The following is a 23,952-nucleotide window of genomic DNA, read 5'->3' as shown; positions in this document are numbered from 1 at the left end:
TTTTGAAGACCGGGTTCCTGATACAGACAGAAAATAAGCTTGGAGGGTGTGTTACGCCACTTCTTCTCTCGCTCGCAGTTGATGCAGTTCGAACGGATTGTCAGGTTAAATCACAAGCCAACTCAGTGGTTAATTTAAATTTGTTTCGCTTGATCATGCGTCTTGAAAAAGTCAGAGAAATCGAGTTAAAATTCGACCACGCGCTCTCCAATTTCCTGCAGTTCTGTCAAGGAGAACAGCAATATCTCGTGACGATTGCACTTGATACAAACCGACATCTAATCGTCCGAGCGAGGGATCCAATTTTCAAATTCTCTGCCGATTTCCAGCTTTGCGAAGATGAATTTGACTACCCAAATCTAGTCGCACAATTAGGATCTCGAGACTTTGAGTGTCGCCAACAAGAAATACACGAAGTTTCTCGGGAATTGACCTTCGCGAAGTCGCCATACGGTCTCATAACAAGCGACTATCGCCCGGAAATTGACAAAGCAATGCTAACTATAATTGACCGAATGCGTGTCGATCTTAGACGTCGACATCAGTCACACAGCTCTCGTGTGCATGTTCTCAGTCTGTCAATGGTGGAGAGCAGTGCATTCGTATCTACGCTACGGAATTTGCTATCCCAAGTGGACCTGCCATTCTTTTGGTCCGTGTCCTCTAGAAAGTTGGTACTCTCCATCGAAAGCGAGTTTCTGGATCAACACAACAAGTCTAATTTCCAGCAACTGGTCGCAGATACGTTGTCACTACAAGGCTCGCAGTTACCGCCGCCATTACGTGCTCTAGCGACGTTCGTAACACACACAGTGTCGTCTTTACTAGTCCAATACGAAGTTGTGGGTAAGTACACTAACGTCGAGACTAGCTGGCAAGAGTTCCAAGATTTCATCTCGGGACAACAGAACACTTACGCGGTCATGGAGCTTCATCCAAAAGGGTCTTTGTTGACGACTCGAGTGGCTCGAGCGAGTGGATCTGGAGCTGTGCAGTGGAACTTTAAGACGCAGATAAAGATCCAAGAACCTGAGCGATGTGACCATCGTATCGACCGTCCTGTCGTTTTCACAGACACTGTCAAAGTCGCGTGTATCCCTGGAAGTACATCATCATCGGAGAACATTAATTTTATTACTGGGGAGAGTGATACGCCCGGTCATTTTGTGGTGATCAGTGTACGAAGAGCTCTTCCACATGGAGCGGAATCTCCACAGCCGAGACTCTACTGCACCGCGTATGATCCGCTGACTTCGTGTGATTACGCCGTGGAAGGTTATCCTTCAGATTGGGCTGTGGATTTTTTCAATGTCGCCTCGAATCCTTCGTATGAGTCGCAATGGCAAACGATGCTCGGTAGTATGCGTCTTGGAGCGACAATAACTCCAAAACTTGCTATCGCAGTCTTCAATAAACAGTCGAAAACTGACAAATTAGTTGGAGAAGGAGAAGTTTCAATCGGGTCTGCAATCGTTCAAGAAGGTCACATTTTTGAAGAGCGAGTACCACTGCGGTCGTACACAGCTTCAGTGTCTGCTGGCGTGGCTGCATTGACGTGTCGCTTTGACGTGAAGATAGCTACGAGTAGTATGGAGGATATGATGGGCGAAAAAAGACGAAATATTCCCGGAACTCGAGTACCTTTAAAACTTGGTGCAAAGTATTTGGCGGGTGAAATCCTGACATCAGGGACGGAATTAATACAAGAAAACAGCAGCGATCAGGTGAAAAACCTGCAGGATTCTATTGCTGCGACTGAGCTGTCAAAACGGGAGGCTCAAGAGCAAGTCAAACAGCTTAAAGCACAAGTTCAGCAGCTATCGTACACTTCAAACAAGACGTCAGAAGACAATGCTGAAAGGTGGAAAAGAAGACTGGAACAGGCCAGACAGGAACAATTTGCAGCGGAGGAACAACACGCCACAAGGTGAGGTGCACTGTTGCTATCTGCGAAACTTTAAACTTATATTCTTATGATGAAAATGTAGACTTGCAGCTCTTCAAACAGAAATCCATCGCTTAAATGCAATAAGCGAGAAGCACAAGAATGTGCCTCGAGAAGCATCCAACTTAAAAGAATGCAGGCTTTCAGCTGATGCATCAGCACACGTTATCCTCTCAGCCATACGTGGAATTTTGACAAGTCGATGTCCTGAGCGACCATATAATGGCTTGAAGAAGGCTCTGGCGGCTGAAGCGGAAGTTCCCGGCAAGGTACGAAAAAATCCTAAACCGGTGCGCTATAACTCATGCTACATAATCTGTTTGAGCAGGTAACATTTGCAGTACTCAACGATGTTCTCGGAGACTTTGGACTTGCTCTTACAGTGGAGCAACGATCTACGTTGGCTAACCTCTTGGACCCCGAAATGGTCGGTCGTGTGGCCATTGAAGGTGCGTTTGTCTATTTATTATTGTGAAAATCTATCAAGATATCCCATTTGTTTAGATTTCTTTATCAAGCTTTGTGGTGACGCCGAAGCGTACGAGAAAGTCCGAGCGCCGCCACCAAAGATACCAACACCGGAGCCAAGCAGCCCCGTCTTAGAGAAAATCGCAGCTGTCGAATACCCAGAACCTGTCGTTTTCAGGGTAAGAACTTTATACTGTATTTTATTTTAAATAAATTCTAGAGTGCTGACGTTATCCTGTAGCCAGCGCCACCCCCTCAGAGACCAAGTTCCTCGCCGGTGCGATCTTCAAGTGTGCGCTCAAAGATGAGCTGGCAAGATATGAAGAAATTTCTTGTGCTAAACCTGCCGGATGGGTGGGAGACTCGATTCACTGAAAAAGGCAGACCTTACTTCTGCAATCATTCCAATCGGTACGACTCTTATGCTGTTTTTTTTATCCTGTATGCGACGCTAAACCTGTTTTATTGTGCTTAACAGGTCTACACAATGGAAACACCCTCGTTCAGAGATCGAGACCATCTTTAGCGAATGGGTACAAGCAAATAACGCCTTCTTCCACCGAAAGTCTGGATCAGCACGTCCTTGCCAGCAAAAAAATAAAAAATAGAACCTAAAAATCAATGCGACGGACAACAGCTTGAAATCTAGGAAATTTTAATTTTTTCTAGGATGTATGTTATGCTTGACGAGAGTCGCAAATTTTATCGCTCTTGAGCTAGGACAAAAATGCAAGGGGGCCCAGTAGCAATTTAGAAAAACAGGTGGTCTCAAGGCTAAAAATCACAAGAAATGCTCTGAAAAACGACCAAAAACTGAAAATCGGCAAAATTTAAGGGGGGCTCTTTCATTCCACCGGTTTTTCGCCGCGAACAAAGCAACACTTAAGGAATAACAGCAAGCAGATTACATGCACATACAATAATACCTCTCTTTACCACTCACCCCAGTCGTCTGTAGACTTAGGCGCTTCTGCGATGGAAAAATCGTTCGTGCCGTTGTCAGTAAATACCGAGACCGACGACGTAGGGGAGCACAGCGGTTGTCCATCAGCCAGTGAGACGTCGTCAAGTGAGTCTTCCAGTAGCCCTTCCGTGTCTGCACCAACTTGATCGGCACAATGAGCTGCACTCTCGTGGAATGCACGGAACATGCCGAGTTCAGCTTTCAGCACGCCCATCTCGCTCTTGGCTTCAGTTTGAGCTTTCCTATAGCCTTCCTGGAATGCTTGATCGCGTTCTTGTTTCGAGCGTTGCTCTGCGTCGGCTTTGCCTGCTTCAATCCCCTTTTCATAGGCTTCACGAGCACGCGCTTCAGCACCAGCCAAGGCATTGGCTAGTTGAGTCTGCAACTCATTCATACGCGTCTGAAGCTTACTGTGGTCGTCCGAGTTGGCAGCGTCAGAGCCCGCTTGCGTATCAGCTGCATTGGCGTCACGTTTGTTGACGCAACGTCGTGAGTTCGACTTGTACTAGATCCTTGAGTTTTCTTCATCTTCAAAGCTCGCATCCTCCACAGATCCTTCTCCTTCGTCAGCTCTGCAAGAGCTGCGCCTCCAATGGATGCATCTCCTTTCTCCAGCTCTGCAATCCTGTTACGTGCCGTTTCCAGCGCCTTCTGTAGCTCCTCCATCAAGACCTTCACTCTCGTGTCCACTCCACCCTCGCAAATCTCCATCCGAAGACGAGTCAAGTCTTCTTCCGCCTTTTGCTTTACACTCTCCACAATCGCCTGACTCTCACGAACACCGTCATCGTATCCGACAGCTCTAGCTTCGTCAATCTGCATCGTAGCTGTAGCCATTTTACTCTCGTAAGTGTCACAAAGATCTTGTAGCTGTTGTTCCCACTCTTTGAGAGCTTTTTGCTGCTTCTCATCGTTAATCTGCTTGATTTCCTGTAGCTGATGGTGTAAATCTCTGGCTTTCTGTCTCCATTGCGTCGCTGCACGGCGCTCCGCGTCTCTAGCAGCTCTCAATAGCCACACTCCCTCTTGGTCCCCACTGCCTGCTTTCTCTCTGTCTACCAGCTTATCTTCCGGTCTATGTTCGTCCTCTCTCTTCTCTTCCGGTGGCATCTCCTTCTGCTGCTGCATCTGCTCACTCTGCTGTTGACGGAAGAAGAAGCGGCACCAGAACTCGTCGTAGCTCAATTCCAGCGGCACTAGCGCGTCGTGGAGCTCTCGGATCTCCGCGTCTTCGTCCAAGGTGCGTGTGATCTCATGCGTGTGCTCCTCAGCTGAGAAGAAGGACGAGAACTCCTTGTAATCCGCGAGTTCTTCGTATAAAATCTCGTCCACAGGTCCAATGCGGGTTGCGCCGATAGCGCTGTGTAGTAAAGTGGACGCTTCGTCCTGAACCGCAGCTGCCAGACTGTGCGCTTTCTCCTGTACGGAGCTCACGTAGCCTGAGGCATTGGCCGACGCGTTCTTGGCTGCCTGCTCCAGTAGCTGCCACATACTCATGCTGACGTCGGACAGCGCGAATGAAATAAAAGAAAAAAGAATAAAAATGGAATTTTAGGATATGTAAAAGCGTCGAAAAACTTCACTGCTCTAACGTTAAAAATACCGGTAAAAGCGTGCTAAAACTTATTTTAGAAACATAATCTAAAGGCAAATAATGGCGTCCCGCGCTCCAAAATGGTGCGTTCTCGTCGTCCTCCTGGCTTGCTTCACACATTAACTTACACTCCATCTCTCCTATGTATCGTCAGGGCTTCGTCGCCAGCGCGCCGCAACCGCGAGGCTACACTTCAAGTCCAAAAAGGAGGCGAAATAATCGAGCAGATCTGTATTGGAACGCGCTCTTGCTACGTATTGGGACGCAGCGAGGAGCTCGCCGATGTGTGGCTTCAGCATCCATCCATCTCCCGCCAACACGCGGTCGTTGCGCATAACAACAAGGAGCAGATCTGTCTTATGGACTTGGGATCAGCCCAAGGAACATTCGTCAACGACCAGGAGATCGAGCCGAACGAGCCGCGCCCACTCAGAGACGGAGACTGTATCAAACTCGGAGCCAGTACAAGGACCTACGTGTTTAGAAACGCAGCATCTAACGCTTCAGGATCCGCAAGCCGAGACCCCGAGCTGCAGCGGATGATGCGTGAGATGCAGAGCTTCGGAGACAAACACAAGAGCGACAAGCCGTCGACAGTTGATGAAGAAAGGAACAAGGTGAGTTTTATTCAATCTGTAGCGATACGCAACATATTCTAACGTGTTATTGGTTGTTAGAGACAAGCTGAGATCGCAGCGATGACGACAGAGATGATGCAGACGCCCCCTGAAGTCTCTAACACTGTCGACAATGAGAAACAGAGCCAGAGCAATGACGACGACGCTCCTGAATCGGAATCTGAGAGCGAAGAAGACAACGACGATGTCGCGCTTCGATACGGCTTGTCCAAGTCTCATGAAGTAGGTCTCGAGAGCCACACGAGGACACTAGCCTGCATCGCTGTCGACACACCTGGTGCTCGCGTGGCCACTGGAGCCATGGACTACCACGTGAAACTGTGGGATTTTGCTGGCATGGCGCGTCACGTGCGTCCGTTCCGGGACATTGAGGTGGAAGAAGGTCATCCGCTTGTGGCTGTGAGCTACAGTCCGTCCGGCGATCGTCTACTTACCGTCACAGGGTCGTCTCAACCCAAGATACTCACACGTGAAGGAGTCGAGGAGTTGCAGTTCGCTAAGGGCGACATGTACGTCGTGGACATGGCCCACACTAACGGCCACACACACTCTGCTACTGACGGTCAATGGCATCCGAAGTTACGCGATCAAATGATTACGAGCTCTTTGGACGGCACAGTGCGTCTCTGGAGTCTTGGAGGCAAACAGGCATTCAACAAGCTGGTCAACACGTCCGTGTTCAAGTTCAAAGACCGCCGTGGTCGTCGTGGTGGAGTGACAGCTTGCAGGTTCAACCCGGATGGCTCAATGATTGCTGGAGCTACGATGGACGGCCAAGTGCAGTGTATCGACCCACGTAAGGCGTATGCCGGTGCTGCAATTACTATCCGGGACGCACACGTGGACGGTGGAGGCGACGTGGGTATTTCTTCGCTTCGTTTTTCACCCGATGGGAAGTACCTGGCTTCACGATCTTGTGCGGACGATACGATCAAGATCTGGGACGTACGCAAGCCTAAACAGAGCGTGAAGGAGTTCCGTGGCGTCGAAGGTGTCTTCGGGACGTGTAACTTGGCCTTTAACCACAACGGTACTGCGATTGCTGCCGGCACGTGTGTTCGGAAGGGCAAAGGACTGCGTGGACAGGTCCTGTTCCTGGATGTCCAAACTCCTGGTCTGCTACAGCCTATCGCTAGTATTGACATGAAGGAAGACGAGAGTGCAGTGTGCGTGGAATGGCATCATGGCATCAACCAGATTCTCGTCGGCAGCTCGACAGGAATGTGTCGTGTCTTCTACGACCCTAGACAAAGTACGAAGGGCGTTCTGTTGAGTGCCACCAAGAAGCTGAAAGTGCAGAATACTGACTCGGGTGTGCGTATTGATGGCGCTGGGAAAGTGTACAACCCTCACGCGCTGCCAATGTATCGCGATGAGACGGTTGGGTCTCATAAGCGCAAGTTCGAGAAGGTGCGTGCTGACCCGAAGAAGTCTCGTGCGCCTGAGAAGCCTATTACAGGTCCAGGAATGGGCGGGAAGATCAGTGGCAGCACGTCTTTCACGCAGTACTTTATGAGCAACCACATCAAGTCTTCATTCCGAGAAGAAGACCCACGCGAGGCTATTCTCAAGTACGCTGACAAGGCTGAGGCGGATCCTCAATTCTTGGGCGCTGCCTACAAGAAAGAGAAACTGGATCCACGGTATCAGTTGGCTAAACAAACCATAGAAGAGGAGAAACTTGCCAAAGAAGAAGAAAACCGTCGACTCTTACAACCGTAGACAAGCAGAAGGTGCTTAATGGAAGCAGGATTTCGACTCGTGAGCTCTGAAAAAGGTCAAAAGTGGCGAGGTTTATTCAGAATTATGATGGATTGACGCTATGGTATTGATATCTACTACATGAGTTGTGTCATTACAGCTGAAAGTCGAGTTGTTTTAGTGGTGTGGACTCTGCTGTTTGCTCCTTCATGTGACGTCTGCAGAGGTCTTGACAACGAGCGTTGGTGGAGCAGTCGTGTACTTTACACTTGCGCGAGGCATGCATGGCACATTTGCCTTGACGTTGGGCGCCTTTCTTGCAGCCAGGTGCGGTACACAACTTGCCACCGCCATGAGAGCGACACAAGCCCCCACCCTGACTACTGGATGTGCAGCCGTCAACTGTACAGCGTGCACCTCCACCGTGGCGTTTGCATCGACCCATTGTCTGTGCTCCACGGATGCAGCCTTCGACCTGGCAGCGTCTTCCACCTCCATGTCGGATGCACCTTCCGTTGCTCTGCTTCTTCGTATTGCATCCAGCGACTTCACAATTCTTGGACGGCTTGGCTTGAAGTGTCTGTGGCATTGGGAGTGCGAACACTTCCATGAGAATCTCAAAAGGGATCACCGCGTCAGCGTAATGAGCAAGTGACTCTGGACCGATGAATGGCATCGATTCAAGCCAACCTGATTTGGTTTTAGTGTCGTCCAGAACTCCCAGCGATGCTGAAGCAGCTTCTTCGTGTACGAACATGGGATAGGGAAGTGGCGATTGGGGAGATGCATATTCGAGGAAGTTGCACGTCGTTTCTATCGGAGGCAACAAGTCGTCGACGCTGGGTATCACCAAGTTGAGTAAGGCCGACAGCTCAGTACTGCGTGGTATCTGGTCACACTTCAAGTCCGGTGTCTGGGTACCGAAGCCAGGGAGATGATAGATGGTCATCTGGAAGAGAGTTGTGCGCTTGAGAAGAGAAATTGCAAAGTGAGCCCGAGAGTGTGCAACCCTGCAGCGAAAAATTAGTGCCGCTAGTGGACAGTGAACTTGGACTGAAGTGTGCATCGCTGACCTCCAGCCACAAGCCAAGACAGGTCTCGACAATATGCGATAGATGAAACGGCCAGGGATCTAGTGGCAGTTCCTCTCAACTGCACCATTGTTGTACACATTACCAACACGCTCTGCCGTAGAAAGTTTGGGACGAGTTCAGCTGCATGTAGTCGAAGTAATAAATAAGTTTTGGTTAGTTCAAGAACTTCGTAAGAGAAAGGAATCGCTTATTGATTTTCAAGCTTACATTACTTTCGGTAGAAAAAACAACTCTGTCACATCAAAATATTTAATAGACATGGCTTCTTGATCAGCAACGCGGTGGTCCACGGTCGTCCAGTCCGTACACAGGAAAGGGTTCGTCTGGTACAGGTCGATAAAATGGTCCTTTGGCTCCCACGTTCCGCATGCAAATCCACGACCCCATTCGCGGAATAAATTATCTCGTTCGTCTTTCGAGGAGGATAGTAGCTCTTCGAGTCATTTATAAACTCCGATGCCCCCCAAAGCACGTTGCTGGTGACCGACCCGCCATCTACTGTCATTCCGGTAAAGAACGCGTTCCCAGTCACATCCAGCAACGTTGGGAAACTATCCACAGAACATCTCGCTCAACATGTCTAGACTGCCGAGGGCGTACCGTTGACCTTTTAGTTCCAAGGTAAATGGAGCGAAATCGTTCTTGCGAGGTTCCACATAGAATGCAGCGCTGCGCTGGTGAATCCCATCAGATCTCGAAGGTCCTTCATCTCGTCCGTCTGGTTGTAGCCCAGGCGCTGCCGGATGTAGTTCATGGCTTCGAGTCTTGAGTTGAAGACGTGGTTACCATTTCGTCAGCGAGTTCACTGACTTCATTGCTCTTAAGCTCCACCACGACGAACATGTGCGCAGCGACGTTCGCGAGTGCTGTAAACACTTGCACACAAAGCTCGTTGTCTTCTAACGCGGCTTGCTTATCTGAAGCACTTTAGAGAATGAAGCCAAATGCATGGAGAGATCAGCGACGCCCAAATCCAATGGCGCCAGTTTGGCCCTTGTCTCTTATGTGGACGCACTTGCACCTTCGCAACTACCGGAGCACAATACTTTCTACCATCGTACACTGCCAAGACCCACAGAGACTTGTTGGTGTTCGTGTTGAGTGTCTTCCATCGACAACATCTCCGTCTTGATTGGTGATAATATCTCTACGAATCAAGCGACAGCAGATCTTGTTGGTGTCCCTCTGTTAGTGCAGTCCACAAGCTCCATCATGTTCTTAAAGACGAACCGCGCTTTGGGACTCTAGACTTGTGGCCAAAGCAATCAACAGCGTTCACAATATGCCTGTGGACACAGCACAGTAAAAAAAATGTATACAGTTGGATATTGTAGGTAGTGTTGCAATTTGGTATTGCAGTTTCGTTTAACCATGCAATTGAGGTTGTGCAATTGAGTATTTTTATTTCGGTGGTGCCGCAGTTAGTCATTTTTCTTGCAGGACTTTTCCGGCGGATAGACCAATTTAGTTTTTCTAATCACTGGGTAGCCTTTCCCATTTCTGAACAAGCTCCAACAATAAAATTCCTCTGAGGGAAAGTAGTAAAGTATTAACCCTTCTAAGACGATATTCTGTATCATACAGAATAAGCTAAAGGACAAGATATTATATCAAACGAGCTTACCATCAGCCTAATCCACCGCATACTATCATTTTGTATGCAGCTTTATCATTGAAGATCTTCGCAGCGAAGATAGACGGGGATTTTCCTGGCATCATAGAAAATACAATATAAAATTCATGGAGGTTTGAAAGTTCTGTAATGAGCCGTTTTGATTCACAGACCACCACACATTGCTTTCATCCCGCACAGTCCGTTCTCCCCACAATGAACGGCCCGTACGAAAAAACATTCAAGCAGCTATGGCGCGAGCTTTCCAAGCAGGGATGGAAGGCCAGAAAACCGAAGGGGTTAAGTGTGGACTTTACCTATGTGAAGCCTGGTGTCGCTGGCAGCTTAGATGCAGCACAGCGCCGCGTTGACCACTTTGTCGGTAAGTTAGCGCTTAATTGCTATCTAAAGTCCTTTGTAGACTAAATAACTTGATTTGGCGTAGGAGAAAACGAGCTTATGGTGTTTGCTCGGACTAAGGGAATGCTTGAGCTGAAATAACCGATTCCCCCACCGAAAAAACTTGCTGTTGTGTCCGCTCGAGTGCTCGTTGAAACCAGCTGCTGCTGCAAGCGAAGCCTTCGTTGGAACTCTGGCGACTCAAGCCGACGCTACCCAACGAGCCTCACCTTTGACGATGGCGGCTGCAGATACTACTGAAGCGGTTTTAAGTCCAGCGGCACGTTCCCCTGATGAGGAAGCCACCCATTCATCAGGCGAAGGATCTAATCCGGAGTATACAGAACAAGGTAGCGACAAAGCGTGTATTCCGGTGGATCCAGAGCTGGACACCAGTGTTAATTCAAGTGAGGGTGGTCGTCACATTGGTGTGGATGCCTTTGACACCGAAGGCTTTATCGATGCCATGCGTACGGAGGTATTGCTCGGTCCCTTAGCGACGGACGATATCAACGTATCTTCGGAGCCATTTCCAGACGACGGAGAAAGTGACGACGAAGATAACGCGGTTGCCCCACCATCACCAGCTTGTGTTGAGTACGAGAGTGAAATCGAGTCGGACACCGAATTCGAAGATGAGAGCGAGCTATTTCGACAAGATGACGATGCCATGCGCCAGCTCGGACTGTCCGGTTGGAAGTTGTATGATGAGAGCCACAGCGGTAATAAATCTGTATGCTACAGAATTGTTGTATTTGAGCTAACTTATTCTGTATGGCACTGAATACAGGTGAGCTACAACTGGACAGTGCTGACGATCTCTACAATGGCACATTTGGGCCTACTAAGTCAACTGCTGCTTTTGCTGCCTCGCCTCTTGGTATGTTTTTCTACTTCCTGCCGAAAGCTCTGTGGGTGCGCATCACCGACGAAACCAATGCGTATCGCCTGCATTGTATTCCAAGTATCGCCGAAAAAAACTCGACTTTGTCAGCTTGCAGCTCACGATAAAGACCCGCAAAAACAAGTGCAGTCACTAGAAGAGATCAAGGCAAAGCTGCCGAGAGTGAAATCCGTGCAAGTTCATGAAATAACTCATGTCATTGGCCTTCTCGTGGCTAGGACACTGTGTAGACATACCGATGGTTTGAGTAAGCACTGGTCAACACGCGACGACGGTGCGGTGCCTCGTGGGACGTATGGGCGGTACATGAAACGCGACCGCTTCAAGATGATCACTCGGTTCCTCCACTTTGCCAGCGGTACAACAGTTCCAGCGTCATGTAATAAGGCTTGGAAAGTGCGGTCGATCTAGCAAACCATCGAGACGAAGTTCCGCCGGGGATATCGGATGGGCGCTAAAGTGAGTTTCGACGAAGGCACGATCCTCAATAGAAGTCAGTTTAATCCTATCCGAGTTTACAACAAGGATAAACCGCATAAGTATGGCACGAAGTGCTATATGACGTGTTGCACTGAAACGGGCTATTGCTGAAGGTAGAGCGGCTACTCTGTACTCATCAGAACTGATGTATGTCGTATTTACAGAAGAAACTCACTTGACAATGAGGTTGTGTATGTTATTCTGTATACTACAGAGTTGAAGTGTACTTGGAGGCCGAGACGGACCGAAAGAAAGCAAAGGGAGTGGCGCAAACGGCTGTCATTCGCAACATCGCTAAGGCATTGGACGGGCAGCCTGACAAGCGACTCATTGTTACCGACAACTTCTACAGTTCATGTGCATTGGCACTGACCCTGTTGGACAAGGGCTACTACGTTGTGGGGACACATCGTAGCGACCGCTTGGGAGCACCCAAGAATCTCCGCTTTACACAGAAGAAACGACCAGCTTGGATGCCGCGCGGAACTTACCGAATTGCTCACTCGGCGATACATCCAAAGCTACTAGCCGTTTCCTGGATGAACAGCAAGCCAGTAAACATGATTGCCACCGGGTGTGCTACTACCGTGACTAACGTAGTGAGGAAGGACAAGCGCACAGGCGCGGTGACGCAAGTACCGTGTCCGCCGATAGTGGTCGGCTACCACTCGGGAATGGGCGGAGTAGACTGGCATGGCCAGCTACGTCTCCAAAGCTACTCCCTTCAGCAGTGTGTCGTCTTCAGAGAATACTACAAGCAGCTCTTTCTTGCCTTCGTGGACATGGCGATAGTCAATGGCTTTATAATCCACAAGTTAGTGATGGCAAAAAGAAACAAACCTGTACCCACTCATGCTGAGTACATGCGCCGGCTTCAGATGGAGCTGCTTGGAGTCACGGCAGCCACGTTTCGATCCAACATGAACGCCGAGGATTTAGCGACCGTCCCAATGCCTACACGCGAGCACGTACTGGAAAACAATGAGCAACTTTACAACGGCAAGCGGCGTCAGTATCTCTGCAAGGTGTGTTCTGTGCTGGCACCTTTAAAACCAAAGGACTGAAGACGAGTTATTTTTGCAAGGCTTGCTGTGAAGCTTTTGACGGTTACGTACCGCTCTGCAATCGTGTCCGTCATGAAGAAACCGGGAACAACCTCACGTGCAGCCAAATCTGGCACACGACGTGGGGTAACGGCACCCTCATTCCACCCCACCTAAAGAAGCGCCTACGCTTCAGGAAGCGCAAACGTGCGGATAGTTCTGGTGATGAAGACGACGTAGAGTTATAAGCATACGGAATCGAAAGCTATGCATCGTGGTCCACTTACCAGTTTGACAGCACACCAAACTTCTCAGCCAGTTCCTCTCTACTTCTGTCTCTGTAGTTAGGAACTGGCTGAAAATTTGGTGAGCGTCGCGCAGTGTGCGGCACGTGGCGCAGCCATCCAAATTGGCGCTCGAAGCTTGAGCGCAAACTTGCTAGTGCCAATCAGATTCAACGGGACATCAACTTCACCAGTATAATCAATTTTATACCCATCTCTCAGCCAATAGAATTGCGTTTCAACTTCAAATTCAACACGTTTCTGTCTAACCTCGTAGCATTTTTGTGCAAATTGTCAGGGTCTATCACGCACCAACTGCGAAAGGGCTAGTATGAAGAAAATGTTTTTAGTTGTCGAGGTATACTTTAATCAGTAGTATTTTCATTCTGTATGATACAGAATAAATCTTCGTCTTAGATGGGCTAATGACTTTCTGCCAGCTTAGTCACGCAGGTACCTTTGCACATGGAAAAGAATATGAGTAACAAGATGTCGTCTAAGATCCTTCGAATATGACATTTTTATTTATAAGAATAAAATTCCGCAATAAATTGTTTAATATCAATGCTTCAATAAATAATTTAAAAAAATAGTTAATACACTCCGCGCCAGGTTAGATTGTCCACAAACGTTGGTGGGTTAACTCGATCAATTTTTAACGTTAAAAATTACTGTTTAGATATGCCAGAGCTTTTGTTGCTAGAAATGCGGGAGCTGTTTAAACGCGCTGCAATTCGCAATCCATCTCATGGATCGCATACAACGATGCACTGCGCCAAATGAACGCATTGGCGGGACCCCAGGGTCCCATATTCAAAACCGATGGAATGGGAAATATCCTAGATGGATATTGAGGTTTTCAATCAGCAAGTCTCTGCTTCGAGCGACAAGAGGAAAAACACCAAAGACTAGTGATAGACTGACATAGACTATGCAGGCGATCGAATGGGGACTTCCTCACTCGAAGACTTTCTCGCTCGAAGCTAACCCGCCTGCTCGGAATCATGACGCAACCTGCTATCTCGCCTGGATCGCTCGCCTTCCTTGGGCCAGCGCAACTACCCTCGCTTACCGAGTTTCGCTACGTACGAGTGCTGAGTGTGGACGGATCCAAGGCAACAGTAGCCATCGTTAGGCTTGACGACGATGAAGATGTTGATGATGAAGTGGAGGTGTCAGTACTGCGGCGCCGCCAGGTCACCGATGAGGAGAGTGGTCTCTGGCCCGGCATGTTCGTCGGACATCCGATCGCCTTTATCCAGCCCGATGGTATCGGCATGGATGAATGGACAGTCGGTCTCGTCACCGTATATTACATGTTCAAGCACCAGCCGTGGCTTCACATTCGGTGCAAAGACGATGCAAAGCAAATCAAGTTAGAGCAGCCGCCTAATGTCATCAAGGTGGACTGGACCAACTACGTTCTGCAGACCGGAGCGGGAAGCAACGCCTCCGCCACCAACGCGGAAGAGCTTCTAGTACTGATGGACGAAGCGTGCGCTCAGTGGGGGAAGAGCCGTGGAGCTCTGCCGCCAAAGCTCGCCAAAACGCTAACTATTCCGTTTGAGGGAGACGCCCTGGTACCTGTCATACGAGCTGACACGCTGGCTGTCGTGTCTGTCCCACGACAACACGTTCTGGATTGTGCGCGTAACAAAAAGAGTAAAAAAGGTGCCAGTATGTTCGAACCCCCTGCCGGTACAGGCTCAAATGTCGCGCAAAAGCGCAAATCCTCAGACGTGGACGTACAAGACAAGCGGCCAGTCACGCGACGCAGGACGCTGGCGGCCCAAGCAAGTGCAGACGCTACGGAGCTAGGAGAGACGCCCATGGGCGTGTCGACGTCGTCGGAAGCAGGTGATGAAGACGATGCCGACGTACTCACCGTGCTGCAGCAGAACCGTTCATTGACCCACGATGCGGTGCCCGCCGGTGGTACCGTCACTAACGGAGGCGGGACAGCATCAATGTTGGCAATGGAGGAGGCGCGTGGGCGCTCGGCAACGACGTTTCGCCCAACGACACTTGAGCAGCAGATCTACAACGTCATCGGCCACACCGACAACCAAGGTACATCTTCCATTTCACGCAAATTCCACAAGCTGCATTGTTGTTTTAGAATTGAGAACCGCTTTCTCAACATTCCAAACACACATTCAACTTCTTTGCGCACCGATTCTTGTACTTTTGTAAAGAAGCGCTGTTGCTCGTTGGTCGGGGTTGGAATTGCGGCTATTAAAATGTGCCACGAAGGATATATGCCATCGACAAAGTAATATGGCTGGGAACGAGTTTTCGTGCCCAATTGATACGTCCCAACTGATATTCTTCCATTGAGCGTCCGGTTCCGTGATCAATATGACAGATTTTTCCAGGAAGAACGGCCTCCAATCAGCCACAACCGACATTTCGTACTCAGTGTTCATGGATGCGCTTACTAATCTCCGTCAATTCGGAAGGAAGTTTTACAACGCAGACACTATGGACGTTCTGAATGCTGCTATCAAGTTTATTGAGGATTTCGCTGACGAAAATGAACCGGACAGAGAAACAACGAAGCGCCTGCTGCTATGGATCAATATGAAGCTGGGCAAGTTTCGTGGTCTAGTCATCTCTGACGGCCTGGCAGTAGCAATCCTAGTCAAAGACGAGTTCTCCCTTCACGACTCGCTACTGGCGGAACTGATCTATGATCTACAAAAAAGCCAAACTGATTGAGCTGGAGGCTATGCTGAAAGCGCAACAACACGCGACCACTTCGATGCATAGCCGGCCGCGAGAGTCTCGGCCGACCAAACAAAGTAGCGGAGTACCCAAGAGCCTGACGCGCACTTTGCCGAAGCAAGGACCGCTCGAGCTGTGCCTCAAGTACCTGTCAAAAACTGGGTGCAATGGGAACGGTGTCCCAGGAAAAAGTTTTTCAAAGTACCGCGCACATTTTCGGCCCAAGTCACTTTCTCCAGAAGCCAAGACCCATATTGAGACCCACTTCGGCGGACTCGCACCGGAGTTCGTCGACCTCTGACGTGGAAGGGTCTCCGGCGTACCTTTGCACACTTCTCCACTGTGTCCAGCTGCAGCTAGTCTAGAATCAAACGACAATGCTGTACGTGAGCGGATGACCGCGCCACACAACAAATACATGAACAATTTGGAGACACTTAGTGCGTATTGTAAGACGGAGACTGCGAAAGAAGTGGCGATGACTGCAGCAAAATACGGCGTAAAGCCCCTGAAGTTGCTGGGGGAGGTGCTTACGACGGGAATCGATGACAACATGGTCGCGTTCCATACCAATCTCGCTATCGCCTCCGCCCTCTCATTGGCAGACTTTGTCCGCCTGGTGCGGGGACAAACTACAGATGATCCCCGCCCGAACAAGGATCTGTATGAGCTGCCCCGACCCCAGGACCCCTCGCTAGTAGATACGTGGCGTGGGTGGAACGAGGTCGTCGCCCATGGAGTATCACCGGAGTGATTATCTACGCGCCCTGCCCGACAGAAATCACGTCCACGCAACCATACCTCCATCCACCAACACCTCCCGCAAATATGGACACATATTCGTAAGGGTCAGAAGGAAGGCCGCTACATCGTGGTGCAAGCATCGTTGGCGGAGCAGTGGCAGGACATATACGTCTCGCCGGTCGGAGTCGTCGAAAAGGACGGCACAGACGTCCGAATCATCAATGATTACTCATTTCCTGAAGGTGCATCCATTAACGATTTCACTGATCGAGCAAATTTTCCGGTAATCAAGTACAACCCTCCCGGGGACATCGCTCGTCGAATTTTGACTCTACGCAGAGACTACCCGAGCGCCCATATCCTGATGATGCTTGGGGATGTATCGGGCGCGTTCCGACACGTGCCAATTCACGCTGACCATGTGCACATGTTCACACTCGTGATCGGAGAATATTTGGTCGTAGATTTAGCGTGTGGGTTTGGATGGTGTGGGTCCCCAGCTTGGTACTTCGTCCCCGGCATGCTCATCAACCGTCTCTACGAAGAGACCTCAGTCTCGATGGCAGCATCTTCTCGCCCCCTGACTGGGCTGTTCTGGTGTGACGACCACACCTGCGTTGAAGTGGAGGACGGCCTCCGCTGCTTTGAAGCAAACATCGCGTTACGCCGAGCGATAGCGACGGTTCTGGGTCCGGCTGCGATCAATACACGCAAGTTTACCGACTGGAAGCAGCAAGGGCGGGCACTTGGCCTCAACTGGGATACTCAAGCCGGTACAGTCACCATTCCGCCAGATAAGATGAAGAAGGCCAAAGGCCGAGTGGATGCCCTTATCGTCAGTGGCGCGTCTACAAAAACCGGTCTGCTTCAGCTCTTAGGCTCACTCCGACACATATCTTCCTGCTGTCCACCAGCCCGGGCTTTCTATCAGCGAATCTAATCTGTGGCGTCCGGTGCGCAGCGCTACGCTCGTATTACGCTGTGTCAGCAAACGCTTGAGGACCTTAAGTGGTTTCGATATACCCTGCAACACCACGATAGATTTAACGGAATCCCGGTGTCCCAGTTCTCAGGGCAGGCTACAGCGATGGTGCACGTGCACATGGACGCCTCTGACGAAGGACTATGCGTTCTAGAGCCACAACTCCGTCAATATGTCCGGGTACGGCTTACAGCCGCAACAAAAAAGGAATTTCAAGCAGACTGTGCGGCTAACTCGATTAATGTACGGGAACTTCAAAGTGGCGTTCTTGCAGCACTCATTTGGGGCCCGGCGTGGGCGCAGCAGTTTCGCCGACAACAGGTTCACGTATGCTTCTGGATAGACAATGCCAGCGCCGTCTCATGGGCGCGACGCCGGTCCAGTAGCCGAGCACGAGCTCAAACGTATCTAAGATTACTCTCGATTGCTGAATTTCAATACTCACTGGCATGCACGGACCGCCACGTACCTGGTGTCGCAATACTATGGCGGATGCGGGTTCACGAGCCTGGAGTACGGACCATGCACTTTACAAAACCTGGACTGACTTGTCGTGTGGATGGACACAGGTGCAGGTGCCCGCGCCCTTCGAGAATCTCTCACGCCTCTGGGATCAATGCTGCGTGGCCACGCCATCGCCGAGTCTACCAACACTACCTATCGCGCACATTGGAATCAGTATGTACGTTTCGCTAAGTATATGAAGTGGTCGCAATGGTTGAGCAACAATTTACAGGAGAACAGCTCCAAGCTAGGATTATTCGCTATTTACTGTTGGAAATACGGCTGGCGCCCTCGATCCGGCGGTAACCAATACGGAACTATCGTACTAAAGCTCTCCAGTATCAGGTGGTACCATCGACGCTTCGCTGGAGTGGAAGTCAAGCATGGCCCCGATCTCGACGTTCTATTGCGAGGAATTAGGAGACTCTCGGACCCAGTGGGGAAAAAGCACTCAGTCACGCCAGCATTTCTCCGGCTGCTACATCGACATCTCGACTTCGATCGCCCCCGTAGCCGCCTATTGTGGGGTTCCGTCCTGCTGGCTTTCTTTTTCTTACTTCGGCGCTCTGAGTATCTCCGAGTGAAGTCAGGCCGGCACGCGTACTGCCTCAGGATTGACAACACATATTTTTCGGATCATCGAGGCTATCGGAGTTCATACAAAGCTGCTACAGCAGTCACGATCGGTTTGACTGGCGCAAAAAATGATCAATTTGGTCGGGGTGCTTGAAGGACTATGCATGCGACCGGAGACAATTTGCTGTGTCCGAAGAGAGCACTTAGCCACATTCTGCAAGCGCGAAAGAAATTGGGGTACGACACGGCGCCATATTTGTGCGTGGATCTCAGCGCGGAGGAAGTGACCCAAGCGTTGAAGGCCCTGGCAGCAAGACTAGGAGTCCCACCAGAAAACTACTCTACCCATTCGGTTCGCATCGGGGACGCAACCGCTCTGCTCAGTGGGGAGGCCGACAGTCTCGCTATTAAGTTACTTGGTCGCTGGATGAGCAATAGCTATGAGAGCTATCCTGTACTAGCTGCTGAGTCTACTATGGGGCTGTCGCGCCGAATGATCTAGAAGCCGACTAGGTATTCGGTCCAACCCAACTCTGACACCGCGACGAGCACATCTTTATGGGGGGATGCTCACCGCGCCCTCAATCTTGGGCTCGTGTAAATAATACATGATTGCCCCCTCTTACGCTGATGTCTTGTGTATTGGAAATGGGAAATATCCTAGATGGATATTGAGGTTTTCAATCAGCAAGTCTCTGCTTCGAGCGACAAGAGGAAAAACACCAAAGACTAGTGATAGACTGACATAGACTATGCAGGCGATCGAATGGGGACTTCCTCACTCGAAGACTTTCTCGCTCGAAGCTAACCCGCCTCACCGCGCCCTCAATCTTGGGCTCGTGTGAATAATACATGATTTCCCCCTCTTACGCTGATGTCTTGTGTATTGGAAAAGGTCGAACTATTTTCTTAGATCGACCAAGGCGTTTGTACAGCTAGAAAGACGGTAAATTCGCTGGACGAAGATGCGATCGTATTTTAGATGGTGCCACATGGAGACATCACTGCAATTCAGAAAGCTGTTTTAACAGAGCTGTTTGGTCCAATTGTACACAGCGTTTGGAAAGCTTCTGGGAACCATGTTCAGCTACCGCGCCACCCAGTCAAAACGCTATCAGACAAGAAAACAAAATCGTTGTCTGCAAAGTATTTCTCCATCCCTCCAGACTATCTCGACTACTTTCTAGCTGTACCAGAAACGCTGATAACTTCGGCAGCTCTCAACAGTGATCAACTGCCTGACCAGTCGAGCTATTTGGAACCCAAACGCAAACCCGGGAGGCCCAATATGAGGAAGCACAAGCTTGGGGCTCGACAACCATTTATTCTGCACTTTTCCCAGTGAAGTAACAGGAGCAGTAGATAAACACGCGCTTCAACATGTATTTTCTATGCATCATACCGAGGTTAACCGGCTTGTTTTGACAGACCCGGGGTCCATTGGGGACCCCGGGGTCCCGCCAATGCGTTCAAATAAATCGGCCACCTAAGCCCTTACACAGTTCAAGTATAGTGTATGTAAATGATAGTAACTAACACAATCACACAATGAAAGCTGTATGGGAATGCAATTCTGGCAAGTATTCTCCAGGGCTGCCGATTTTAACATGGCCATAATAATTATTATCATAAAAAGTACATAATGAATGTTAGCAAACCTATTATTGGTCATAAGGCCCTGGTTCAGGTGGTGGAACGGATGCTGTGAGTAAGTGGGTTAGGGAAAGTTTGGAGACGTCTGCACTCGCCCTGACGATCGGTTCTATCCGTTCTACATCTTGTTCAAGTAAGGCTTAAGCTTGTCTCTCTCTCTCTACCAACCAATCTTTCAGTGTAGAGCTAAAAATTGCTCACTTGGCATTTTGATGGAAGACCAGAACACCGGCGCGCACAGCACTAAGGGGACTTCGGAGCCCTCGGCCGCGCGGTCAGGCACGCCACCAAAAAAGGTGAGAGCGGCCAAGCGTCTCAAGTGGTCAAACGAGATGGTCGCAGAGCTCGTGCGTCTGCGCTTTGCAGACGGAGACGTAAAACGCCGACTGGAAGCGGCTCATTCCAAAACCCAGACTGCTCTAGCTTGGCAATACTTTGCAAGTGTGCTGTCGCAGTCTTTGGGAGTCGTTATCAACAGAGATCAGGTGATGCATCGCCATAACGTCTAATAGCTGGTGAGATTGCTAACAATTCGCTTAATTTGTACAGGTTTCACAAAAGTATCGGAAGTTAAAATGCATCTATCGCAAGGAGAAGAGAGAAGAAGGAAAGACCGGCAACTGTGCTCGTTCTCTGCGTGAAATTGACGACGGTCTGTGGAGTATTTTGCACGACGCCTTCTCTGGCAAGGTCGGCATAAGTGGTGAGGTGCTGCTGGACTCCCATCTCGATGGCGGGGAGAGCGACAGCTCTGTGGTGGACCACGATTCCGGTGATGCAGACAGACCTCCTGCAGACGCGCCTGGAAAAGGAAAGTTGTCTCCAATTGAGAGTCTAGCTACATCAATGCGGAGCGGCATGGAAGCAATTGCAGCTTCGCTTTCAGCACGCACGTCGCCAGACGATGGATTGGGAAGCCTAGCCGCAACACTAGAACGGCACCACGAGGAAACTCGACGTTTTCAAGCTATTCAATTGCAGCTATTGCAACAACTTTTAGCGCGTAAAAACGCATAATACCGATCAACCATCCTGCTAATCCGAGTAAAATTGTTGGGTTAATCTACGACATGAATATGTCTGCTAGATCGTCTCTTTTAGTTTTTCCAAGTCTGTGCGAAAATGACTGCTCTGCAACAGAAAGACCTCCATCGTCGTCTCGGACTTGTAGTTCTGCACGGTGCGGATCCTCGCCATTTAGTGCACAGCTGTCGTTCACAGCCAATAGCATGTTGTGCAGAACGATGCAGCTGTATATCACTTTGCAAATGCGACCGGGTGTCTTCTGTTCTAGCTTGGCTAACAAAATCCTGAAGCGATTCTTGAGGCGGCCAAAGGCGCATTCTACTGCAATCCGAGTGCGAGAATGAACGCGATTGTAGATACGCTTCCGACGTTCATCAGCGGCTTCAGATTCAGGGTAAGGAGTTAGCATGTGCCCCCATATCTTGTAGCCTGCATCGACCAGCAAGTGCTTTCCTGGCGGGACAAATGTGGACAAGCTACCACAGTACGAGAGCGTCAGTATATCATACACAGAGTAAATAGTACCAAAATGACGCACCACTTTCTAACACCCGACCCATTCCATAATGACTGGTCATTGTTGGAGCCCGAACGAATGGATATTGAGCGGAATGCTCCGGGATGATCAACAACCGCTTGGACGTTGACAGCAGGAAATCCTTTGCGGCAATACCAGCCCTCAAAATCATGAGGGCGTGGTATAGCAATCAACGTTCCATCCACCGCTCCAACCACACCTGGGAACCCCGCAACCGCGAAAAAGCCGGCTTCTATAGAGGCTACTTCGCTAGCTTTAGGTAGAATCACCTTCGTAGCCGCCATGGAGCTGAGTACATCTAAACAGTCATTGATGTAAACCACGGAACGTGGGCGCGAAATTCCCAGCACCGTGGCGGCCTCGTCCATGGTTCCTCCCTGCGCTAGGTAAAGTATTGTTAGAGCAAATCGCTTAACCAGAGGGCACTTACTGTTGGCTGCTGGCTTGCGTTTACACGCGGCGTGGAATTCGCGGTACAACAGTAAAAAAGATTGACGATCACACCGTAGTTTCTTACGAAACCAATTCGTGCTAGGAGCCGCCATTGCATCCTCAAACGTAGTAGTAGGGAAGGTGGAGACACCAGTAGGTGGACGCCTGCAACAACGCTTGTCAAACGTAGCAGCAGCTAGAGATGCTGTGCAAGCACCGAGTAGCACTACGACTACAGCGACGGCTTCGGGGTCCATTTGAAAGGGTGCTTTGCGTGAAATGAATGGTATATAAAAGCAAGGCCGCTCTAGCACAATTGTGCTCCACCCAGAACACCTCTGTTCGTTAGGTCTGATCTGCTGCGTGCCAGAACGCAACAGACCCAAATTGGTACACAGTACCCCTGCATTTCTGACCAATAGAAGAAGTTTTGGTTTTCAGTACAGAATGCATGCTTGTACCTGAACAAGGGCCTAATGAATGTTCCCGCATGCCATAATGTATCCATCCCATTCTGGCGTCCTCTCCCGACCAACCGATAAACCCTGGCAAATCCCCGGCCTGTCATTGAGTCTACAGCTCTCATACTAATTGTTTTTATTCTCCTGCAACCGAAACTTATATTCAGCAATTGACATGGTCTTTGTTACGCCCCCCGCCCGTATAAATTTCACGTCTGCTCAATTTACTGAGTTCTTCTTCTAATTGTGCCGCGACGACCATCCTCGAGTGCTTCCGGTGTCGTTGCGGCACGGTTCGAAAGCAAACCCTTCGCAACGGGCTGACCAACCTAATGCAGCACGTGAGACGTGAGCACCCCGATTTCGAAGCTAAAATGCTTGATGCAACGACGGCCGAGACAGGGTCCCTGCTCAATTACGTTCGCAGGATCTTGCACAATTTGTACGGGTGGATGCTTAGGATTATTTCGAGCAGCTTGCCTCTCTCGTTCTGTGAGAATCGCACAACGAGACGGTACGTTTATTACTCTTTTTAAATCACTGGTATTTAAAAGAAGTTACTAAAACTATGCTGTTATGTGCTATAGTTTGCGTGGAGACCTTGAGAGCCACAATTAAAGGGGTCATGCCAGCAGTGGAGAGGTCAATTGCCTCAGAGATGCCGGACATTTTTGGTATTATCCTGTCCGAGCACACCGTGGCTGTCTTCTCTTGCTACGAAGTCAACGGGAAGGTAAAGACACCGCTGCTAGGCATAACCCCGCTCCTAAACGAGCCAAACGATGACCTTTCTGCTGCAGCCCACATGGCGTTCCTTGCTGACATGCTACCGCGTGACTTTAGAAAGCAGCTGCAACAAAGTGTCTTTATTGTAGGCAGCAACTGCAGCATTAGCTTTATGGAAATTAATGTCATGTATCAAATATTTGTGGATATTTACCCACGTTTAATGTTTTTCCATTGGTTAAATAAAGGCTTAAAACGTCTCCTCGACCCGTAATTCGTCAAGCCACCTGGTGGAATTCTACGCTCATGATGCTACACCGATGTTTTCAGCTGCTCGAGCACCTGGACAAGCTAGATGATGACATCGCAGATCGGCTTCCGAATCCGGCATGCAACCGGCGCATGCGCGCTCTTCACGTAGAGCTGAAGAATGCAGAGTCCGTTTTACGGCCGTTCAAGG

At 49.7% G+C, this 23,952-nt stretch overlaps 7 protein-coding genes across 7 annotated transcripts; 4 read left to right on the top strand and 3 right to left on the bottom strand.

The window, feature by feature from the left end:
- Positions 1-81: 81 nt before the first annotated feature.
- Positions 82-3,021, top strand: PITG_02441 (uncharacterized protein; the record flags this gene model as incomplete). Its single annotated transcript, XM_002907321.1, has 8 exons — positions 82-104; positions 176-1,513; positions 1,715-1,927; positions 1,989-2,214; positions 2,274-2,394; positions 2,450-2,541; positions 2,673-2,824; positions 2,892-3,021. The coding sequence occupies 8 exons, from the start codon at positions 82-84 to the stop codon at positions 3,019-3,021; spliced, it is 2,295 nt and encodes a 764-aa protein (XP_002907367.1).
- A 324-nt stretch (positions 3,022-3,345) lies between these two features.
- Positions 3,346-4,868, bottom strand: PITG_02440 (uncharacterized protein; the record flags this gene model as incomplete). The annotated part of the gene is made up of 2 exons (XM_002907320.1): positions 3,346-3,833; positions 3,884-4,868. The coding sequence occupies 2 exons, from the start codon at positions 4,866-4,868 to the stop codon at positions 3,346-3,348; spliced, it is 1,473 nt and encodes a 490-aa protein (XP_002907366.1).
- A 448-nt stretch (positions 4,869-5,316) lies between these two features.
- On the top strand, positions 5,317-7,446 carry PITG_02439 (uncharacterized protein; the record flags this gene model as incomplete). Its single annotated transcript, XM_002907319.1, has 2 exons — positions 5,317-5,588; positions 5,649-7,446. The coding sequence occupies 2 exons, from the start codon at positions 5,511-5,513 to the stop codon at positions 7,329-7,331; spliced, it is 1,761 nt and encodes a 586-aa protein (XP_002907365.1).
- An 8,038-nt stretch (positions 7,447-15,484) lies between these two features.
- PITG_02438 (uncharacterized protein) lies at positions 15,485-16,151 on the top strand (the record flags this gene model as incomplete). The annotated part of the gene is made up of 2 exons (XM_002907318.1): positions 15,485-15,766; positions 15,945-16,151. 2 exons carry the CDS (start codon positions 15,485-15,487, stop codon positions 16,149-16,151), a joined length of 489 nt encoding a protein of 162 aa, XP_002907364.1.
- A 4,490-nt stretch (positions 16,152-20,641) lies between these two features.
- Positions 20,642-21,326, top strand: PITG_02436 (uncharacterized protein; the record flags this gene model as incomplete). The annotated part of the gene is made up of 4 exons (XM_002907317.1): positions 20,642-20,752; positions 20,859-21,017; positions 21,126-21,141; positions 21,211-21,326. The coding sequence occupies 4 exons, from the start codon at positions 20,642-20,644 to the stop codon at positions 21,324-21,326; spliced, it is 402 nt and encodes a 133-aa protein (XP_002907363.1).
- A 46-nt stretch (positions 21,327-21,372) lies between these two features.
- Positions 21,373-21,744, bottom strand: PITG_02435 (uncharacterized protein; the record flags this gene model as incomplete). Its single annotated transcript, XM_002907316.1, has 1 exon — positions 21,373-21,744. One exon carries the CDS (start codon positions 21,742-21,744, stop codon positions 21,373-21,375), a length of 372 nt encoding a protein of 123 aa, XP_002907362.1.
- A 298-nt stretch (positions 21,745-22,042) lies between these two features.
- PITG_02434 (uncharacterized protein) lies at positions 22,043-22,562 on the bottom strand (the record flags this gene model as incomplete). The annotated part of the gene is made up of 2 exons (XM_002907315.1): positions 22,043-22,060; positions 22,170-22,562. The coding sequence occupies 2 exons, from the start codon at positions 22,560-22,562 to the stop codon at positions 22,043-22,045; spliced, it is 411 nt and encodes a 136-aa protein (XP_002907361.1).
- Positions 22,563-23,952: the final 1,390 nt, after the last annotated feature.

The sequence above is a fragment of the Phytophthora infestans genome, genomic scaffold (genome assembly GCF_000142945.1).
Source record: "Phytophthora infestans T30-4 supercont1.3 genomic scaffold, whole genome shotgun sequence".
Lineage (NCBI taxonomy): Eukaryota > Oomycota > Peronosporomycetes > Peronosporales > Peronosporaceae > Phytophthora > Phytophthora infestans.
The sequence above is the reverse complement of the archived record's forward strand: the minus strand, read 5'-3'. Positions and strand labels throughout refer to the sequence as shown.